This window comes from Pinus tabuliformis, chromosome 2_2 (assembly GCF_031772625.1).
Source record: "Pinus tabuliformis cultivar Carrire ecotype Pingquan chromosome 2_2, CPIR1, whole genome shotgun sequence".
NCBI lineage: Eukaryota > Viridiplantae > Streptophyta > Pinopsida > Pinales > Pinaceae > Pinus > Pinus tabuliformis.
In genome coordinates, this window is record NC_142300.1 from 123,509,064 (window position 1) to 123,531,913 (window position 22,850).

The 22,850-nt window shown below is 38.4% G+C and overlaps 1 protein-coding gene across 3 annotated transcripts in view; it reads right to left on the reverse strand.

Annotated features, from left to right (window-relative positions):
* Window positions 1-300: 300 nt before the first annotated feature.
* The window catches only part of LOC149191650 (transcription factor E2FA-like), a 244,080-nt gene continuing 221,530 nt past the window's right edge, over window positions 301-22,850 (reverse strand). The window contains exons 12-14 of one of the 3 annotated variants that reach the window (XM_089404384.1): window positions 1,510-1,732; window positions 1,344-1,413; window positions 301-1,256 (exon numbers count right to left, since the gene is read on the reverse strand). In XM_089404384.1, coding sequence (XP_089260510.1) covers window positions 1,129-1,256; window positions 1,344-1,413; window positions 1,510-1,732 — 421 coding nt within the window. In that variant the 3' untranslated portion in view covers window positions 301-1,128. Of the gene's footprint in view, window positions 1,257-1,343; window positions 1,414-1,509; window positions 1,776-22,850 lie in introns of those variants that run through there. The other 2 variants (XR_016254296.1, XM_089404385.1) reach the window with 2 other exon arrangements.

Sequence of the window (22,850 nt, forward strand, 5' to 3'; positions counted from 1 at the left end):
ATATGGATAGCTCTTTCAAGGAAAGCTTTGAGAGCCCAATGTCATGAGAAAAATAAAAAATAAAATAAAACAGAATCGCATCGTCACAAGTGAAAATGTTCGTTGTAATATTTCATGTTCTTTCCACATTATTTATCAACAAAACTTGCAGTAAAATAACAAGGCATATGCAATAATCATGAAGACATTATAGAAGCTGGACTGGCTTAACTAAAACAGAATCACATTTCACAAGTAAAAATGATGGTAATATTTCATGTACAGGGCACCTGCCACAGCATCTATCAACAAAATTTACAGTTAAATAACAAGGCATATGCAACAATCATGAAGACATTATAGAAGCTGGACTGGTTTAACCAGCCAGAATACATGTAAAAGATTGAGGTGGCATCAGGTCTAAACCTACAATAGGTATGAAATACACATACTATGCAACCTTGTTTTCAGGAATCAATGATTACAGCTATTGATAGAAAACAACTCCAAAAAACACTTTCTGATATGGACATCCAGTCGTTAAGCAGTCAAAAATTCCTCATGGTATCCATTAAAGATGACTCTGGAATTCAAGATTGAAATTTGAAAGCCTCGATGGCAGAAATAAGAAATAATTGCAGTGTACTATCAACGTTAATAGAATCTACCCTTCCCCTTGGATCCTAACCAGGCTCAATGAAGATCTGAGCCCTTACTCAAGATAGGCTTGAGATATTGACTATACAACTAGACAGGAAATGAATCAGCAAAGCAGCACAACTTAAAGTTGCAGCAGGCTTCAACAATTCCAAAGCCTGATTGCTGCCCCTTCTAACAATGATTATATCATGTAGACTCTGAATTTATGAACAACTTTATATATGTTTTCTAATAACAGCCAAATACATCGGTGTTGGTGGCACTTCTAGGATTGCATAATGATAGACCCTTTTGGATCTACTCAGGGAACAGAAAGAAATTCCCAATATTGGCCTGACGCCTATGATGCTGACATCAACATGATGATCATGAGAGCAATGTCACAACAGCTTCACAGTTATTTTACAAGTTGCAACTAGCTAACCCAAAATATGGATTCAGCAAACCCCACACTGCTTGACTGGAATACCAACTCTGAAAATCTAGAAGCTAACCCTGAGCAGTAGGTGTAACTTCTGCAGTACTGAATGGAGGAGTTTGGGGCCGTGGAGAACCCTCCTCACCAAGACCAAACTCAGAAGGATTGAGTTTGCCAACTTCATCCCATAGAGCATTTGCTTTTAAGAGTCAAGGAACGGTGTATAAGATACAAGCATACGCTAAGAGAAAGATAAAAATGAGTACTAAATATATGTCAAGGATACGTTCAGTTCTCCACATGTCTGTGATGCCAACCCCAGGGTCCGATAGATGAAGCCAGTAATCAGCATCAGTCTGCCATGCCACGAGAGTAAATCAATATAACTAAGCTACTTGCTTAACAAATAAATCTAGCTGTGATGCAACAAAAACTGCCCAGAAGAAACTTACACTGACATCCGATGGAACTATCCTCATGATTCCACCAACAAAATCTTGTGCACCACCTAGATCTGAACACTGAATGTCGTGATCTTGTTGGCCCATCTCAGCTGAAGCCGCAACTTCTTGCAGCATAGGAATAGATGGATTTTCCATAGGACAAGGTGTAGATGAGGCAGGCTCCACTGAAACATCAGCTGTATTCATCTCCTCAAACTTCTCCTCGAATTGGCTGCATGCCAGTTCAATGCAAGACAAGGATCACTACAGTTACCCTGATTCAAAAATTTAGCAAGGAAAATTATTTCCCACCATCCTCTCGAACCAATGTGCAAACTAATAGCCTTTGTGAGATTCCATCTTTTATATAATTTACTTCAAGTTCACATTCAATAACCTGTAAGAAAACAAAATAAAACAAAGGACAGAGGTATTTCATGTTATACTAGACATTCTACCAGTGAAAGCTGCAAAAGCCCTGAAGGATCTGTTAGATAATATAAATGGTACAAAAATTTCATGTGAAAACAAAAACTTTAACTTTCAGAGAAAAGTCGATGTGAGAAACAAAGGCCAAAAGCAGGGAGACCCTTCATATTCCTAAACAGTTTATCGTAACAAACAAGTAGAATTGAATTTAAATAAGGAATAATAACCACATGGTTTTTCCACTACTATACCAGCAAAAAGTTCTGTAACACAAAAACCTGAAATTTTTCCGAGATCCACATCTATTGATTCCAGTGCTTCATCAGTTGCACACAAGCATGCATGAAAAGAGGCAAAGGCATATGCACAGACACGAGTTACAGACTACTGCGAATGTAATAGTCAATAACAACTTCCTATGCCCTTCCTAATCAACAATTTTGAACTTTTCCCAGTCAGATAAGGTCCATAAAGATCTTATTGGGTTGTTCATGGCCTTACCTGTAGTACAGTTTGTCCCAAAAGGCCTCGAGCATAGCTCAAGTAAGGCCCTGAAAGACCTTGAGCATAGCCCAGGTAAAGTCCTTAAAGGTCCTAAGCATAACACAACCAGGTTCCTGAAAAGTCGTGCCTAAATTAGAAGGTAAGATTTCACTTACCTTCATCCAAAGGTAGTGTTTTAACTTACCTTCTCTAGAAGGTAACTTTGCTTACCTAAGCTATGGTCCTAAAAGGCCAACCACCTGCTCTGATTAGGTTAGGGTCAGTTATTCCAAGCTTGGTCCTCTTCTCCAGTCCATGAATTAACAGTAACATATTGAAATCAACCAAATTATAGCTTTGTTCACCCTATCAAAATATTGATATCAAAGTGATGTTCACAAAGGTGGTTGAAAGATTGATTTTGCAAAGAAATTTCCACATCCCTGCCCAAATGTACCTGCTGATCACCCTTGACGGAACCACTTGTACAGCTTTCAAAAGAACATGCAATCACACTGATCCTGGAGAAGTTCAGAAGTTGGCTTTCCATTACATTTTGGACTCACAAGAAGGAGAAATTTGACATACATTACTGAGATCAGGAGCAAAGAAGTTGACATGCTTTTTGTGCAACTTTTATGTAGGTGACTAGTTCAATAATATATTTGAATAAATTAATAAATGCCATAATGTATTAATCTTGAAGTTATTACATCTACATGAGCATGAGGTAGATACCTAGCGTACAACTTCCACTCTCTCAAGTTAATTATCCTTTGTTACATTATTATATAGCACCCTAAATTGTTAGGGTGGTTTAACCACTTAACCTAGCCTTAACACCTAAATATCACATTGGTCATATTTATTAGCAAACATCAATGTCTACTTAAATAAACTTTGCATAATATAGAAGATACATTTAGTAGTAAGTTGAAGCTCATTGTTTACTCCTACAACATCATTTATCAACTAAGAGCTCCAGAGTCCAAATGCTCTCAAGAACTAAACTTCAAAAACTACTTGTCTTGAAGAAGTATCTGTCTCGACTGTCTTTGTTAATGCCAGAGCTCAACTTCAAAGTGCTAGAGCTCAAAACCCAATCTAAAGATGGAATTTCAATATAGCTAGAAACTCAAAATCTGACACCTTCCACATGAGAGTTGCTAATACAAAACTCGACTTTTAATGCACTACTAAGTGGCTTCTCGTGGCTTCTCCTATGATTGCACTCCTCAACTCCAAGGTTACACATGTATAGTACATATTACAATTGTACATCTAGATTAAACCTTTTCATAAACTCAGGAGTCACTCTAATTTACAGCTCAACCTTGTTCTGAAAAGTCATGACTATGTCTGGGTCAATGCCCATTGATTGATTCACTAATACTAATCATAATGCTCACCAGTTTTAAGACCCACCCAGGTACGTGATGTATCTCCAATTTTACTTCAGTATCTATGATTTTGCCAATCTGATTGATTTATCATGCTTCTATGGCTACTTCATTACAGGCAACATTTCTGGGTTCACTATGCAACTAGATCATATATTTTTGGGTCAACTGAGTCATCTTAAGAATACAATAACCTTGTCCTTTGCACCTAAAAATACTCAAATCTAGCTCAAAAGTCAAAATGCTAAAGTTCGAAATAAAGATGCTTGAGCTTATAATAAAGCTCACAACTCAGAATAGATTGAAACTTAAACTCTTATACTTCATCTCCACTTCGTATGACAGTTGTCACTAAAAACTTGACACTTGATCCGATACAAAGTACCTCCCCCTACGCTTACACTTCTCAACACCATGGTTACATGAGCCTCACCACGTCTTGTAACCACAGTATTCAAAACCGGCCTTGCTAACCGGTTACCGGTCTAACCGGCCGGTTAGCAGGCCCACCGGTCGAAACCGGCCAAAAAACCAGGTTAGCAGGCCCATTTCTCCTTTTTTTGACAAAAAAGGGTCCTAACCGGCCGCTTTAAGACAGAACCAGCCGGTTTATAGCAAACCGGCCGGTTAGGAGGCATGCCCACCGTGAGCTGGAAAAGCGACTTGCTGAGTGTGTTTTAGGGGTTTTAGGGGGGAACTAAGGGTGCTTTCCCTCCAAAAACACCCTCTCTAAGCCTTTAAGAGACCCCTCTAACTCTCATTTGTCTCACACATTTGATTTGGAGTGTTTACGAGTGTTTGTGAGTTTGTTTGTGAGCTTGGAGAGTGTTGAGCTTTTGCTGAAATAGTCATCTTGGAGTTGGAGTTGGAGCTATTTTGGAGATAGTGTGTAGCTGTCAGTGGAGGAGACTACTTCAAGAGGAGGCTAAGGAAGCTAGTTTGCATTTCCAGGTAAGGATTTTCACTTGAAAATACCTCATTTGACTGCTGTCCATGAATTAAATTTTTTATGTGTTATAAATTTATAAACTTCTCACCTCTATCATCTATGCTATGAACTCTCTAGCTCTATGCTATCAAATTTTTTAGCTTGCATTTACATTTGTTTTCCTACATTTATCTTTGGTTTTCCATGTTTCTTAGCTGCAATTTTTTTTAAATGGCAGATTTCTTTGCAAATTGTTATTATTTCAAGCAAACATGGCTCCAAAAGGAAAGCACAGTGCATGTGCTCATTGTGATGTAATTGATGGAAAAATGATATGCAAATTATGCCATAAATCTATTGGAGGTGGGGGTATTCCTAGGTTGAAACAACACTTCGCTGGGATAAGAGACCAAGTAAAGCCATGTGATGCACCAAATGCACTGTTAGGTCCTATTAGGGCAGAATACATTTCCAAGCTTGAAAAGTTTTATGAGGATAAGACTAGGGAGAAGGCCATCCAAGATGACATTGCAAGGAAGAGGGAATTATTAGAAGCCATGAAAGAGAGTGGGCATGATGATTATGAGATTCAAGACTCCTCTTCTATCCCTTCCACCAATGACCCCTTTCACTATGTTCATCCTTCTTTTGGCCAACCATCAAAAGGAACAAAGAGAACAAACATCCAAAGTTATTTCTCATCTTCTGCCAACATTGCCTCTTCTAATCCCACTTCCTCCAAGCCAAGTTCTCAACCCACTTTGGATCAACATTGTAAAAGACAATGCAAAGAAACTTCTCATCAATACATTGCTAGATGGTGGTATGATTTAGATATCCCATTTAATGTTGTTCACTCACCTTATTACCAAGCTATGTGGGACTCTATTATAGCTGCAAGAAAAGGCTTCAAAGGCCCTAGTCTACATGACTTGAGGGGAACTCTTTTGAAAAAAGAGATATCTTCCATTGATGAGTATTTGGTTGAGTTTAAAGATTCATGGCTCAAAACAGGTTGTTCCATCATGTCAGATGGATGGACCGATGGAATGAACAGCACTATCATTAATTTCCTTGTTTCTTGCCCTCGAGGAACCATGTTTTTGAAATCAGTTGACGCATCTAATAAGGTAAAGGATGCAACCCTTCTGTTTGAGCTTTTGGATAACATTATTCAAGAAGTTGGGGAGCAGCATGTTGTGCAGGTCATCACTGATAATGCCTCAAACTATGTTCTTGCTAGAAAGATGCTTGAGACCAAATATAAGACCATATTTTGGACTCCATGTGCTGCACATTGCATAGACCTCATGCTTGAGGATATAGGCAAAGAAGAGTGGGTAAAAAACACTGTAGAGCATGCCAAGTGCATTACAAAATACATTTACAACCACTCATGGGTATTGAGCCTAATGAGGAAACACACTGGGGAAAAAGAGCTTGTTAGGCCTGTAATTACGAGATTTGTAACTCACTTCCTCCCGTTGCAATGTCTCAATGGTCAACATAAAAACTTGCAGAAAATGTTTTCCTCTGAAGAATGGTCTGAATCTCGGTGGGCTCGTAGACCAGATGGAAAAGACACCAAAAAGAAAGTGTTAGACACTTATTTTTGGAAAAGGTATCTAGAGCTTGTGAAAATTACCGAGCCCCTTGTTAAGGTGCTAAGGATGATGGATGGGGAAAGATTGGCCATGGGCTACATTTATGAGGCTATGGATCAGGCAAAGGAGCAAATACGGCAGCTTACAAGGGCAGGTTAGCTAAATATGGCCGTATATGGGAGATCATTGATAACAGATGGAACAATCAACTCCATCGTCCTATACATGCAGCTGGGTATTTTTTGAACCCAAAGTATCATTATAAAAATCGGCTAGGAGATCTGCATGATGGGGTGGTCAAAGCTGGATTGATTGATTGCTTGGAGTGCATGGTCCCTAGCCATGCAGACCAGTTGGAAATACATAGACAGCTTACTGTTTTCAATATGGCAGGTGGTACTTTTGGCAAAAACTTGGCAAAGATGGCAAGAGATGTGGACCAACCAGGTAAGCAATTCCAATTTCCAATTTGTTTTTCTTTTCAAGTTAAAATTGTTTACGTTCTTTACAATTAAAATTATAAACTAAGTTACTAATTAATGTATTTTTCTTTGCAACACATTGGTGGGAGTCATTTGGTGGCCAATGTCCTCAATTGCAAAGGTTTGCAATTAGAGTCCTCAGTCAAACTTGCAGTGCTTCAGGTTATGAGCGCAACTGGTCTGTTTTTTAGCGCATACACACAAAGAAGAGAAACCGTTTGGAACAAAAACGGTTAAATGATCTTGTTTTCATGCAATACAACCTTCGACTAAGGAGGAATCAAATGATGAGCAAAACCCCTGATCTAGATCCCATTGTGTTGGACGATATTGATCCAACATCAGAATGGGTGGAGGAGACTGAACATCTTATGTTTGAGACTGATTTTGATATCGACATGGCTTTAGCGGAGGATGAAGCAAATTATGTGGCGGCATCAAAACCAGGATCAGTAGCGGCCTCGAGGAAAGGCAAAGAACCAATGGAAGGCACTAGTCGTCCAGGTCGACAAACTCGTGCTTCCTTTATGGCCACTTAGTCTATTGTTATTGGTGGGAGTGATACTAAGGTTGCAGATCAGGCTGAGGCATCCTCAGACTCTGAACCAAATGGTGTCTATGTATCTCCTGATGATGATCTTGTGGCTAGTAGTGGTGATGAGCTTGATGATTGATCATGTGTACACTGTAGACTTGTAGTAGGCCAATGGCCTCATAGCTTGTAGCATTGTTTCTGGACTTTATAGGCCATTTAGAGCCTCATTGCTTATGTATTTTGCTATTTTGTCAATGATATGTATTGCACTCAGTGCCATTTTGATATGTTCACCTTTACATGGTATATAAATGAGCAAACTTTGCATTTTTTGTCTCCATTGGCTTGGAATCATGGTTTTACATATTAAAAATAGTTTTGTTTCATTAAAATTAATTATTTAATTTATTTTTTTAAAACCGGTTCGTTTAGACCAAACCAATCCCGGTTCGACCGGTTCCGGTCGGTAAACTAGTTCATTAGGTGGACCAGTCCGGTCACCGGCTCCGGTTTTAAAAACACTGCTTGTAACCATACGCATTGATTGCCATTTTTCATGAACTCAAGAGCCCCTCTTATGTATGGCTCAACCTTGTTCTAAACACTACATATGAGTTAGTGCCCATCACATGGGTCATCTAGACAACCGCACATGGTCCTCACCAGTTTTCTAGAAGAGCCACCTAGGTACATGGTGTGGCCTCAATTTTAGTACAATAAGTATGATCACTAGTCTCACTAAGCTCATGGTTTTTTCCTCCTTTATTACAACCAACTTCCAATAAATTGTCCATTGCACCTAACAATAATCATATATTGCTCTATGGAGATAATATCAACCTTTTGTTCAAAACTTGTTTATAACATTTTCAAACTTGTCTTCTTAGGGCAATAAAATTATGTCTAGTTTTTACTTGCAGATTGTTGCCTAAGGGTAGAATGGTAAATTATAATCTAAATACCTAAAAAGAATGCACTAGCCAATGGAATAAACAAATTAATGTTTATGACTAGATTGACAGATGTATCTTTGCGATTGTATTAAAAAACATAATGAATAACAAATGATATATAAAAATTGAGAAAATAATGATACAATGACTCTCATACCAATATACTTATATATGCACTGACTAGTCATGAGATGAATAGGTGTGTGTCCTTTGATCTTTCATTAGCCTTATTATTATTATTATTATCACTACATTGTGATACCATTAAGGAATGAATTTCCTTCAAAGCATATTAAATAGAATTCACTCTAGTTGAACACGTCTTAGTGTTGGAATCATCTTTGTGTTTGGTTTCAGGGTTTGACTCTATTTTTGCTTTGAGTGTTGACAATGTTCCTTTGTATTGTTTGCATCATATCCTAGAGTATTTTGAACTAGTTGTTTAATGTAAAAACTCGATGCCTCTCGGTAACATATCTTTCTTCCTTTAGTTGTTCTATGTTTGTCTATGTTTCCAACACCTATCATTAGTTGTAATTCACCTTTCTTGTGACAAAAAATTTCAACACCATATAATTTATAATGTTGACCTTGCCAATGAAATTACATGCACTATTTTCCAAGGTTGGTTGTATAAGAGCTCAATTGCATCAACCATTCCAAACGTAGCACCATATCCAACTCATAGATGGTAGAGTGCAAAATTGCATGTGTAGTTGCATTTACTATATTAAACCACGACCTTGTGCCATTTTCCTACTCATTTGACCTTTTATCCATCAACTACCATAATTGTACGGTCCTTGTTGGCATATACAAAAGGTTTAGATCTTTAACAACATTGATTTCTATACAACTATAGATACTGCTGAAATCTACAAGTGTTGTTACATTTCTCTATTTGACAATTTATTTGAGCTTTCATGTCTTAGATTGTGCCTTCCTCATCCTAGGTAAACGTGGAATTACAAGTTGTGTTTCTTATTTTCTTCGAACATGGGCTTTGTTATCTCTCATATTCTCCCTAGAAAAAAAATCCTAACCTCAACAACAAGAAAACCTAACCAAACTATTAACCAAGCTACCCACTATCACCTCGACAACCTTGCCCCTCACTTCTAGGTATAGGGATGGTTTCCTAACCTAAGAGGGGATTTCCCAAACTTAATCCTAAGTCAGTCATTTAGTATGGGTGAGAAAATGGCTAGGATTAGACTTTGACTTGCTCTAAAGGAAGCTAGTCTAATGTTCATCAAAATTTCTTTGAATGATTAATAAATCAAGATGGTGGAGTGTCTAGAAAAGATTAACCACATGATTTTAAACAAATGAATCTATTAAGCATTTGATCCCACAATAAAAGTGCAAATGTTGGTTAAACAAAACAAATTAAATTTATGGGCTTGAAATGGCTCATCATAGACAAAGGGTTTAGCCTGTGCTATAGCTCTCTAATATACCAACAAGCTCGAACAATAGTACTCAACCCAATCTCTCAAAGCTCCAACTAAAGAGGATACCACACCCTTAGCCCTACTACTTGATTACCATGGTACAAGAGAGTGTCTTCCCGAGTGCTATTCTCAATGTACTATAGCAATCAAGCGATAGAATGGTTGGTTTCAAGAGGCCTATTAGACTTTTGAGAAACCCAAGAGTACATGGAAGAAAAGTCCGTTTTGAAATATTGTCTAATGCAATACTACTCAAAGGGGTACCAATAAGGGTTATAGGGATTTCCAACCAAATAAGAAAAGGTCTCCAACCACATGAAATCTTATTGGTTCATGCGTGTATTAATCCCCAACTGCAATTCTACCAGTTTAATAACAGATCCTGCAGTTTTTTAAAGATGTCAAAACACACCATTAGCCTAAAAAATATATAGAAGGGAATTCAAGTTGGAAACACTGAGAGCATCTTTTAATCGTTTTCAAAGCATTAGTTATTCTTTAGTTATTATTAATTTTCTTCTTCAACAATTATAAACAACAATTAGCAATAGACAACACCATAAAACAATGCAAGAATATAAAACAATAGACACAAATATTTTTAGGTGGAAAACCCCCTCCGGGTCAAAAACCTTTGAACGCTTCTTTAGTAATTGTCTTCTTCTCTCTTTAAAAGAAATATTAATTACATCAAGATTTCAGCTACAACTGAGAGATGCATCAATCCCCTAATTCACAGGCCACAACCTGTAAGACGCTACTAAACCCTAATATCCTGTTGCGACCAGAAGGCCGCCTCAATGCCCTATAGATCAGGCCACAACACCTTGTGCAAGCCACAACTTGATGTAGCACCACGCTGCCACCCTAAAGTGTTCTTAGGCCACAACCTAAAGGTGACTCCAATCACCCAAAAGAGTCGGTAGATCACGTTTCACAATTTTCACACTGGATCCCCTGCACTCTGAATCAATGTATAATAGTTGTAAGAAAGATGTAGAATAAATGTCGAATCCTTGTAATTGTTGATCATTGTTCCCAAAAACTAATCACTGCACCATAGTTTTAAAAATCAGAACTGGTGACTGAACCAGTCCACCTAATAAATCGTGGTTTCAAACCAGAACTGATCAAACCGATACTGGTCAAATCTCAATGAACCGGTTTTTTAAAAAATACATTAAATAATTCATGTTTAATGAAAAAAAACTATTTTTAAGATTTAAAAACATGATTCCAAGCCAATGGAGACAAAATATGCAAAGTTTGCTCATCTATATACCATGTAAAGGTGAATATATCAAAATGGTACCAAGTGCAATACATATCATCGACAAAATACAAAAATAATGAGACTCTAAATGGCCTATAAAGTCCAAAAACAATGTTACAAGCTATGAGGCCATTGGCCTACTACAAGACTACAAGTCTACACATGATCAATCATCAAATTCATCACCACTACTAGACACTGGAAGATCATCAGGAGCTACATAGACATCATCTAGTTCAGAGTCTACGGATGCCTCAACCTTATATGCAACCTCAGTAGCACTGCCACCAATAACAATAGAAGTGGACCTAATGGAAGCACGAGTTCATCGAGTTGCACGACTAGTTCCTTCCATTAGTTGTATGCCTTTGCTTGATGCAACTGCTAATCCTAGTTCTAATGGCACTACCAAATTTGCTTCATCCCTTGCTAATTCCATGTCAATATCAAAATCAACATCAAACATAGGATCTTCAGTCTCCTCCACCCATTCTAATGTTGTATCAATATCGTCCAACACAATGGGATCTAGATCAAGTGTTTTGTTCATCATTTGCTTCCGCCTTAGTCGAAGGTTGTATTACATGAAGACAAGATCATTTAAACATTTTTGTTCCAAATGGTTTCTCTTCTTCGTGTGTATGCACTCAAAAACAGACCAATTGTGCTCACAACCTTAAGCACTGCAAGTTTCGTTGAAATTGAGGGCATTGGTCGCCAAATGACTCCCACCAATGTGCTGCAAAGAAAAAGACATTAATTAGTAACTTAGTTCATTTCATTACATATTTACAAATTACAAGTATTTATAGATAATTTGAATTGTATATTTGTAAACAATTTAACTTGAAAAGAAAAACAAATTGGAATTCATTCCTTGGTTGGTCCACATCTCTTACCATCTTTGCCAAGTTTTTTCCAAAGGTATCAACTGCCATACTGAAAAGAGTAAGTTGTTTATGTATTTCCAACTGATCCGCATGGATTGGGACCATGCGCTCCAAGCAATCAATCAATTCAGCTCTAACCTCCCCATCCTACAAAACTCATAGCCGAGCTTTATAACGATACTTTGGGTTCAAAATATACCCAGTTACATGTATAGGACAATGGAGTTGATTGGTCCATCTGTTATCAATGATCACTCGAATACGACCATATTTAGCTAACCTATCCTTGTAAGTTGCTCGTATCTGCTCCGTTGCCTAATCCATAGCCTCATGAATGTAGCCCATGGCCAATTCTTCTCCATCCACCATCCTTAGCACCTTAACAAGGGGCTCAGTAATTTTCACAAGCTCTCTAAAAATAATTGTCAAAAACTTTCTTTTTGGTGTCTTTGCAACATGAGGAAGTGAGTTACAAATCTCGGAATTGCAGGCCTAACAAGCTCTTTGCCCCCATTGTTTTTCCTCATTAAGCTTAATACCCATGACTGGTTGTAAATGTATTTTGTAATGCACTTGGCATGCTCTACAATGTTTTTTACCCACTCCACTTTGCCTATATCCTCATGCATGAGGTCAACGCAATGTGCAACACATGGAGTCCAAAATATGGTCTTATATTTGGACTCAAGCATCTTTCCAACAAGAACATAGTTTGAGGCATTATCTGTGATAACCTGCACAACATTTTGCTCCCCCACTTCCTGAATAATCTCATCCAAAATCTCAAATAGAAGGGTTGCATCCTTCACCTTATCAGATGCATCAACTGATCTCAATAACATGATTCCCTAAGGGCAAGAAACGAGGAAATTAATGATAGTGTGGTTCTTTCCATCGGTCCATCCATCTGACATGATGGAACAACCTGTTTTGAGCCATGACTCTCTATACTCAGCCAAATACTCATCAATGGAAGAAATCTCTTTTTGCAAAAGAGCTCCCCTCAAGTCATGCATAGTAGGGCCTTTGAAGCCCTTTCTTGCAGCTATAACAGAGTCCCACATAGCTTGGTAATAAGGTGAGCGAGCAACATTAAATGGGATATCTGCATCATACCACCATCTAGCAATGTATTGATAAGAAGTTTCTTTGCATTGTTTTTTCCAATGTTGATCCAAAGTGGGTTGACGACTTGGCTGGGAGGAAGTGGATTAGCAAAGCAATGGTGGCAATGGATGAGAAATAACTCTGGATGTTTGTTCTCTTCGTTCCTTTAGATTGTTGGCCAAGAGCAAGAGGAACATAGTGAAAAGCGTCATTGGTGGAACGGATAGAAGAGGAGTCTTGAATCTCATAATCATCATACCCACTCTCTTTCATGGCTTGTAATAATTCCCTCTTCCTTGAACTTTCATCTTGGATGGCCTTCTCCCTAGCCTTATTCTCCTCAAACTTTTCAAACTTGTAAAGGTATTCTGCCCTAACAAGACCTAACACTTAATTTGATGCTTCACATGGCTTTACTTGGCCTCTTATCCCAACCAAGTGTTGTTTCAATCTGAGAATACCCCCACCTCCAATAGGTTTATTGCAAAATTTGCATATCATTTTTTCCATCAATCACATCACAATGACAACAGTGAAATGAGGAATTTTTCAAGTGAAAATCCTTACCTGGAAATGAAAACTAGCTTCCTTAGCCAACTCTTCAAGATTTCAACTCTACTGACAGCTCCAAACTATCTCCAAAATTGCTCCAACTCCAACTTCAAGCCTCCAAGATGACTACTCCAGCAAAAACTCAACACTCTCCAAGCCCCCAATCAAACTCACAAAAACTCCAAATGAGATGTGTGAGACAAATGAGAAGGGTGAGCTCCTTTTAAAGGCTTGGAGAGGGTGTTTTTGGAGGAAAACAACCCTTATTTTCCCTCCAAAACACCCTAGAACCCTCCTAAACCATGTCGTGTGAGTCCACCACGGCCTTAGCCATGAACTAACTGTTTTAGGACAAAACTAGCTGGTTTGACCATAAACCGGTCAATTTCGTCCTAAACAAGTCGATTAGGGCTGGTTTTTGTGAAATTTGGGCAAAATGGACCCTTCAACCGAGTTTTTTGGCTGGTTTGACCCAATCACCCAATGAACCGACCGGTTTGCCTGGTTTCCAATTCAAGCCGACCGATTTTTAAACTATGCATTGCACAATGCTACACATCAAGCTTGTTGAGAAATCTAGGGCATTACAATTTCTCTTCTTGATAATTGCTTGTGATGCACTTGTACTTCTTATTCTTATAGTCTTTTCTTCGTTAGCTTATTAATGTGTTGACCTTGTCTTGACCTTGACTTTGTAAGAATACATCTAATATATCTCCTTAGCTTCGGGGGATATTGAACATCATCCAAAAGAAAATCTGGAAGACCAAGCAGTTTGAGCCTGATGGCTTGAGTTTTGACTTGTCTGCAAAGTAAACTGCTCCATCAACATTATCAGTGAATTCTTCAAAGAAACCTCTCCTGAAAGTCATGTGGCAAGTTGCTCCTGAATCAAGCAACCAATCATCTTTCCATGAAGCAATGAATAAGTCCTCAGTTACTCCAATGTTGCAATGTGCCACAATGTAATGAGCAAATTCAGGTGCTTTACCTTTCTCTTTGTCAGTTGTTTAACCTTTCCGTTCATTTCTTTCCTGCTCAATTCCATCATGTCCATCTCTATTGCATCGTATGCAATGAAGATCATACTTTTCTCCTTGGAACTGTCTACCTCCCTCCCTCTAAAATTTTTCCTTCCTCTTCCTCTTCAACCACCTCTTCCTTTAGAAGAATCTTGTGCTTGATTCTTCTCCTTCTATGCAAGGCATAGAGCGTCTCCAGTAGATTGAGGAGTTGTCTTTTTCCCAAAATCCTTCTCTCTTTCAACAAACTTCTTCTCAAGGGAGTGAAAGGTAATCTCTTTAAGGTTACCACTTGCTTGCAATGACTCAAAATAATGTGAATGGGTGGGATATAGTGCCTTGACATAAGCTATGAGAGGAATATCTATTTCAACACCATTGGCTTTTATGTCATGCATCATGGATCTTACTTCTGACGCTAAAGCAAGAGGATCATCATATTTTAACTCAAGACTGAACAAATTAATCATCAATTGAACGACTTCAAGTTTAGAGTGTGAGTTATACAATTCCTTCAACTTCTTTAAGGCTTCAAAAGCATTTGAAAATGGCGAAATATGTCGACTCACCAGTTCATTTACTGATGCTGCAATCAATCCATAGGCCTTGTTATTCTTATTTTCCCAAATGGCAAGCTCTTTATCTGAAGTGGACATCTCAAGTGCATTGTCTCCTCCTTCACAAACCCCTTTCCACAACTCATTGAAAATGAGGGTGTGTTTTATCTTCTAAGACCACTCAAGATAGTTTTCTTTGCCAGAGAGAACCACTCCCACAATAGAGAGAAGTGAATGCATTCTCAAAAAAAAAACTATCTGCTTTCGAAAACAAAAATTTCACTCTTTATTGTGCATATGAAGGCTCTCCACCATATAATATTGATACTCACAATATACCACCATATAATATCACTATTCAAACCATATATTAAGGCATGTCATTCCACCATATGCACTTCATAATATCACCATATATTAAGGCATGGAATTCCACCATAATGCACTTTATAATATAAGCAATATATTAAAGCATGCACTTCATAATATAAACGTGTACTTCATAAGAGGTGAACTCACGACTTTAATATAATGAATTATGGTGTTTAAAAAAAAAACTACAAATACAATCTTCGAGAAAGAAAGAGAGGTCTTTGTAATATACCATGAATACCATCCACAGTCAACATATAGCATTTCAATGTTCAGGAGGAGATACCATTGAACCATACGACCTTCAAAAAAAGGAGTTCAACGCATATGGAGTTCAATACATCGATTCCACCTTTAATTATGACATCGTGCTCCACCAAACAAAGCCAGGTCATCAATCAACACACATCAACATGCATAGTTCACCACAGCAGGGGTTTCAAAGAGCATATTCAATGCAGAGTCCTCTAGTCATTTGACGTTGAATGCACCTCCAATAGCTAGAGATATATGCACAGTGAAGCTCACAATCAACGCATAATTTCAGAAATGTTCATCCCTCATAGTCTCTGAAAATTGTTTAACGCAGAAGTTGGTTCAACCTCTCAACACCACGGCTTACACCATACGCAACCAAAGTATTTCAACACACCAATGCTCTAGAGCTCATGTCCGGGCGACACCACCACCAGCACGTGGTCTTAGCTTTCACACTACCAACACGGGGTCTTGGCTTCCACATATACTCAGACAGCATACAGACAGACAGCGTACACACCAAACTATTCAAGGCATAAATCAGAGAATGCTTTGTCTATGGCAAGGATTCATGACAGGAATAGGAGTTACAAATCTAAAATGGGAGTTTAAACCAATACCATGTCAGATCAGGAGGTAAATCCACGATTGAATTGTGTTTTTCATTAAGATAGAAAATGAATATATACATGGAGAGGGACACTATTGGGTTTCATCTCCCAATGTCCTTTCATCTTCCAATTCTCTTTATTTTTCTATTTACAACATTTACATGGATTTACCTAATCTCAAAGATTAGGTGTCAACATATACATGGTGAGATTACAGTGACAAACAATGTCATATATTGACAACCATAGCAGGAGGTGTCATGTCACCGCCCCTTGGGGTTTTAGCCCAAAAACTAGGGTCACCAACTTCAAATTGTGAATATCTCTCAAACCAAGAGGCCTCTCGGGGCACACCACATATCAATAGAAACATCTTTTCGAAGAGAATCTAATGACAAAGATCTTCGACCCAAACCCAATGATTTAACTTACCAAAAACCCTCGACGAAGTCGGGGTACATCCTTAGTCCAAGGAACCCAAACCCTAGGAATTGGGTCTTCAAACATCCAATAGTATAGTTGTCATCTTGATGCAATCCGACAATTACTAAGAAGCATTCATTAACCATTTGACATCAATGACTGGTGTTTTTGGTCAAAGTCAAACCCAGTCAACTCCATGGGTTGATATCAATGACAACACCATCCAATAATCTCCCCCTTTATCATTGATGGCAGCACACATACTCCTACAAGTACAACTCCCCTTGACATCATGCTTCACCTCCTTCTCGAGATTTCAATCTCCTTCTAAGGTTTTTCTCTCCCCCTTTGACATCAATGGAAAAGGGTTACTCCCCTGAGAATTTGCTTGCTTTATGTTGACCTATTATCTGCCTATGCTCCCCTTGATGACAAGCCTTCATGTAATGGTCTGTCAACGACAATCCTTGTGGACCTGTGTCTTATATGTGTTTCCCTTGAAGAGAAGCCTTCCTTTGTGAACCTGTAATCCTTCAATTGTTCTACTCCCCCTGAACCTGTTATGAAACTGCCATCTTGTTCAAACTATTTGTCTGTCAATCGTAGACTTGTGCCAGACACTGCAACATAGACTCCCCCTCTACAAACTTCAAGGAGTCAACGAGGCGAATTGTTCAAAATAATGATTCACCTAACGAGTCATCTTGACTTGATTCCTCAACCTGTTACGAATCTTGAAAGCATGTTTGTTGGGACTTTCTTGTCTTTATGCACTTCTTGTTGATCCTATACCTATTCTTCCTGTATTTTTTCATCCTGTACCTATTTCCTCTTCCAAACCTTCTTATTCTCATCATCAATATTCATGATTGATTCCATTTTGTTCCTACAGTGATGAGCTATGTGTCCATAATTGTGACACTTGTAACATTCCATATCTGGATGGTACCTGCATTCTTGAGCTATGTGTCCATGATTATGACATTTAAAGCATTCAATGTCATCCATAGAAGATGCCATCTAGTATCTGTCTCGAGAACCTGCAAACTTGCTTCTAGGGTTTTGCAGATAATAGTTGTACCTGCCAAAAACTTCACAATCCCTAGCCATATGTCCATAGTTAGCACATAAAAAGCAATAACCATTAAATAAATGTGTACCTAAATGGTTCATTCGAATGTGATGGTCCTTGATAGTTGTATCTATCAACAACTTTACAATCCTTGGCCATATGTCCATAGTTAGCACATGAAAAACAATAACCATTAAATAAACGAACATACCTGGAAGATTTTTCATTCTTCTTTGGAGGTGGTGTTGTAGTCTGTTGTCGTCCTTTGTTCTTGACTACTTTGGTCTTGTTCTTTGGAGTTGCAACATTTTTCTTTGGCTTTTTCACTTTGATCAGTTTCTTAGAATCATCATGTGAAGATGTGGAGCATGTACCTTCATCAACTAGAGCTTTACCAGCTCTAAGTGTCTTCATTTTTTGCTTCTTCATTTGTCTTATCTTGTAAGTGTTCTTTTTTTGATCCCTTGAGTTTGTTGATCTCATCACGAGTTGCATCAAGTTCTCCTTGCTTTTGAGCAAGGTCTTCCTAAAATTTGTCCTTCAACAATTTCCTTCTTTCTTCTGCTTCTTCAACCTGTAGCTTGATAAGAGAGGCCTTTTCAACTTCTCTATTGAGTACTTGTATTTGTTCCTTTTGCTTCTCAATCTCAATCCTGAGCCTGCTTAGTTCAGCTGAAGAGTTTCCAATTCCTTTCGCTTTTGGTAAACTACAAATATGTATATTTGATCAAATTCCTTCCTTTCAATTTTTGCGTCTTGCATTTGTTGTTTGAGCCTGCTAATCTATGCAAAGGCTATGTCAAGTTCTTGTTGCTTCTGTTGGACTTCTCTATTAAGGTTTTGTGTCTCAGTATTCTTGACTTCTTCCAATTGAGTTCCAAGACTGCTAATCATCTTCTCAGACTCCTCATTTTCCTTTATGAGTTCTTTTGTTGTCTTCAATTTTGCTTCCAAAAGTTTGTCTTTTCCTTTTGACTTTTGAGTTCCTTTATCACCTTGATCACTTGATTTTGAAACATTGTCTTGCTCATTTCTCCAATTTCTTCATCATAATCAGAAAAATCCAAATTTTCAATAACACCTTGACCTGATTGCTTTGTTGAATAGAGATTGTGAAGCTTTTCCCAAAGAGCTTTAGTTGTTGAACATTGACCAACTTTTGTTTTCACAGAAGTTGGCAAAACATTCAAAATTACATTCATGGCCTTTGAATTCTACCTTTTAGCTTTGTTCGTAGATGTGTCCCCAGAAACAACTGATTCCCATACTCCATGTGCCTACAAAGGTACTTCCATCCTGGAATCCAATATCTAGTAATTATTTGCATCAAAATCGAGATTTGGTGTACAATACTGATTTTCTTCAGATTTAACAGTACCTGAAACTTCCTTTGAATGCTTGGCAGCTTTCTTCTTCGATTTTCCCATCTTTGTACTACGATATTTACATTCCAGCAGTTAAACTATTACTGAAGGAACCAAGGTCTGATACCAATTGTTGGAAATACTGAGAGGGGGGTGAATCATTTTTTCCAACAATTCATTGCCCAAAAAATGCTTCAATACCACAAATAATAGTTCAAAAAACACTTGCATTTTCCAAGTGATATGCCAAACTTAAAATCATCCAAATATCTATCAATAATAAACTATGATACTTGTCATATTTCATAGGGTTGATATAAATAATTTAAAATAGTTAATAACCATAAAATAAGATTAAATTTTCTGCAATAAGTTAAATTCCAAATGTGAACTCATAATAAATCATGCACAATTTAAGCTACAAGAAAATATACATTAAATGTTAAATTTTCTAAGCCCAACAATCAAATTAATGTGCCAATAAGTTTTTATACCCAAATTTTAATTTTACTAAAAAAACCCGAAAATTTAAATCTAAAATCTATGCATAGTTAACACGACAGAGCTTCTAACAGTTTATGCATACCAAAAACAAAAATCCAAACACTAAATTTTTATATAGTTATTTACCATGGAAAACCCCAGTGTGGAAAAAACCAGCAAAAAGGGAATTTATTAGCTTTTAGGAAAATATTACAGCACCAGTACCAAAGATATTACAGCCAATCAACACCCACAGGAATCAGTCCTTCCCTTTTGCTTGGTACAGCCTAAACCATGGCCTCTTTCTACAACAACGTACAGCCCCTTTCCATGACACAGGTCTCCACGCATTTAGCGAAAAACTCAGCCTCTTTTCTTTTTCTCTTAGCCTAGAGTATGAGCCTCTCCTCAACTACTCGAATTTCTTGTTTTTCTCCCAAGTACCCTCTTCTCTCTCACTCAAAGTGATTTTGAAAATAATGTGTCCTTCACTCACTAATTCCAGCAATTTATAATTCTTCTAAGGCCAAATACCATGGGTAATACTATGGGTCTATACCATAGATGATCATTTAGCCTAAGTTTACATTAATTAATTAAATCGATTTACTTTTCTCAAGTAAAACTTAGGAATAATTAAAATTGCTATAATAACTAATTATTAAGCTATCTTGGACATGCCTAAACACAAGACCTATACAAAGACACTTGTCCAAGCTACAATTTTTACCACTCCATTTTAGCAAGGAAGGTGTTTTGCACCACCCTCATCTTGTCTAATTTGCATACATGGGAATCCCTCCCATGCACCTCAAAGACCTCTTGTTGCTCTATATAGACCTCCTCCTTAATCACACCATTAATAAATGCCATCTTGACATCCATCTAATGCATCTTCCAACCCATCTCTCTAGCAATGGAAATTACAACCCTCATGGAGGAATACCTGGCTATGAGGGTGAATGTCTCCTCATAGTCAACTCCCTCTCTTTCAAAGAATCCCTTAGCCACGAACTCACCTGAACTTCTGGACACTGCAATCAGCAACATGTTTAATCTTAGAGATCCACCAAGACCCCACCATTGATTTTCCTTCAAGCCATGGCACAACCTCACATACATCATTCTTCATGATGGAATAATACTCTTCCACTATGGCATCACTCCACTCCTACAGCTCAAATTCATCCTAAAAACTACAAGGCTTGGCCTCAATCAACTAGCTCATAAGATCCATGTAACTAGAAAAATTATGCTTGGCCTCAATCAACTAGCTCATAAGATCCATGTAACTAGAAAAACTATGTGGTGGTTTGCACTCCCTAATTGAAGTCCTAAGACAATCCACCTTCTCCTAAGCTTCCCTAAAGGTACGCTCTGCCCAATTCAGCCTCTATTCCTAGAAGTCTTGGCCTAGGTCAATGTAATGTTACTTCCGAAAATAAATTGTTACAGGTTTATTTATTCTACAATTCCGACAATTTTGGAGGCCATGGGACCCATGTGATTTTTGGAAAAGACTTAGGAAGGAAAAGGGGGCCGAAATGTTTTGTTGGCATAGTGTGGGGGCCACCCACATGAGGAAATACGCACCACCTTAGAGGGAAGTTCAAATGACTGAGGAGGGAAAGTGGAATTGCTAGTTGGAGGGGGGGGCTAATGGGAAAACAGGCCCACAAATTATAAATAGAGGTGACTCAACCTCATTTGGTATATTTTGACATATTGAACACAACCTTAGTTGCTCGCACTGCTTAGCCGAGTTACTGTGTTGTTTAGCACACAAGTGTCTGCGAGCAGAGATCTCAACCCTTGCTTTGGTGGACTTCGAGTGCCACCCTAGGAAGGCAATTCATTCTACCTTGGAGGAGAGTCGATGGAGTTTCACAGTCATATCATTCAACATTGGTCTCAGACAGTGCATATTTCTGGAGGATGCAGAAGGGAACACGCAGGTGTTGCTTGTGGGTTCATCCGGGCAGCAACTACCGAGGGAGTTTGGGCATTGAAGCTACAATGGAGGATCAACTTTCCAGGAGAGTTTTGGAGCAGGAGGTTGTTGCATTGGAGCAGTTTGATTTACATTCACTTGGGCCTGCGCAAAGGGCCATCACTGGGCTCACGTGGGAGTTAGAAGAAGGAATTGTAGAGCTAGAGCTAGTCGGGAGAAGTAGGAGATCACTTGGAGGGCCATTTGAGGAGGATTGCTGGAGTTGGGAGAGCAAAGATTGACAGGGTCAGTCACAACAACAGAATTCCAAATTAGAGGAGGGCCAAGCTGTGCAAGGACAATTTTTGAAGGTTGGAACCAAGGGAAACCCTTTTTGGGTTTTTCTGGTTTTGGACAAGGATTACACTCCTAATTTTATAGAAATTTCTGGGCAGATCTAAGGGGTCAAATAGGGGTCCCAACTTAACCAAAAGCTAGAGGAGCTAAGGGGAATTTGGGCCAAAATTTTGAGGTCAACATTTGGCCAAGTCCTTCGTCGATTATTCTGGGTATTTGGTGGAAAGGCCGAGGTGGATTTTCTGTAATTTTCTCAACACCTGAGGTGGGGTTTCCAACAACATCTTTGCAGCAGACGACATAGTTTCACAAGGGCAGCGTAGGGCATCATTGTAGCAGTTATTTGTGCCATCTGGGCTTGACATATCACCACCTGGGCTTAATCACGCTTGCCATTGAGGCAAGCCCAAGTGCACCACTTCCACATTATTGCACTTTTCTCCCAGATTATAATAAAATGGCTCAATTGTTGGTTATTCTTGGACTTTTTATGGGTGTGCACATAGCACTATTCTTCCTAGTTTGGAACATTACAATGGTATCAGAGCATGATCCTGGCCCAACTGTGTGAAACTAGCCAGAAGATCATGGCAGCTTTGGGTATGAGTGCACAGTGACGGGGGAACCGGAGGCAAACCCATGGCTCAAGGGAAACCCAGTATGCAAAAATTATGGGGTAGAATTCATTGGGACGATGAGAGGTTGGCCCAGTCTCAGTCACCAGATTCGGCAAATTTCAACCATTAAATTCGAAATTCGGCGAATTTCAATGAGAAACGAACATATTCGTTCGAGTTCGCCGAATTTTATG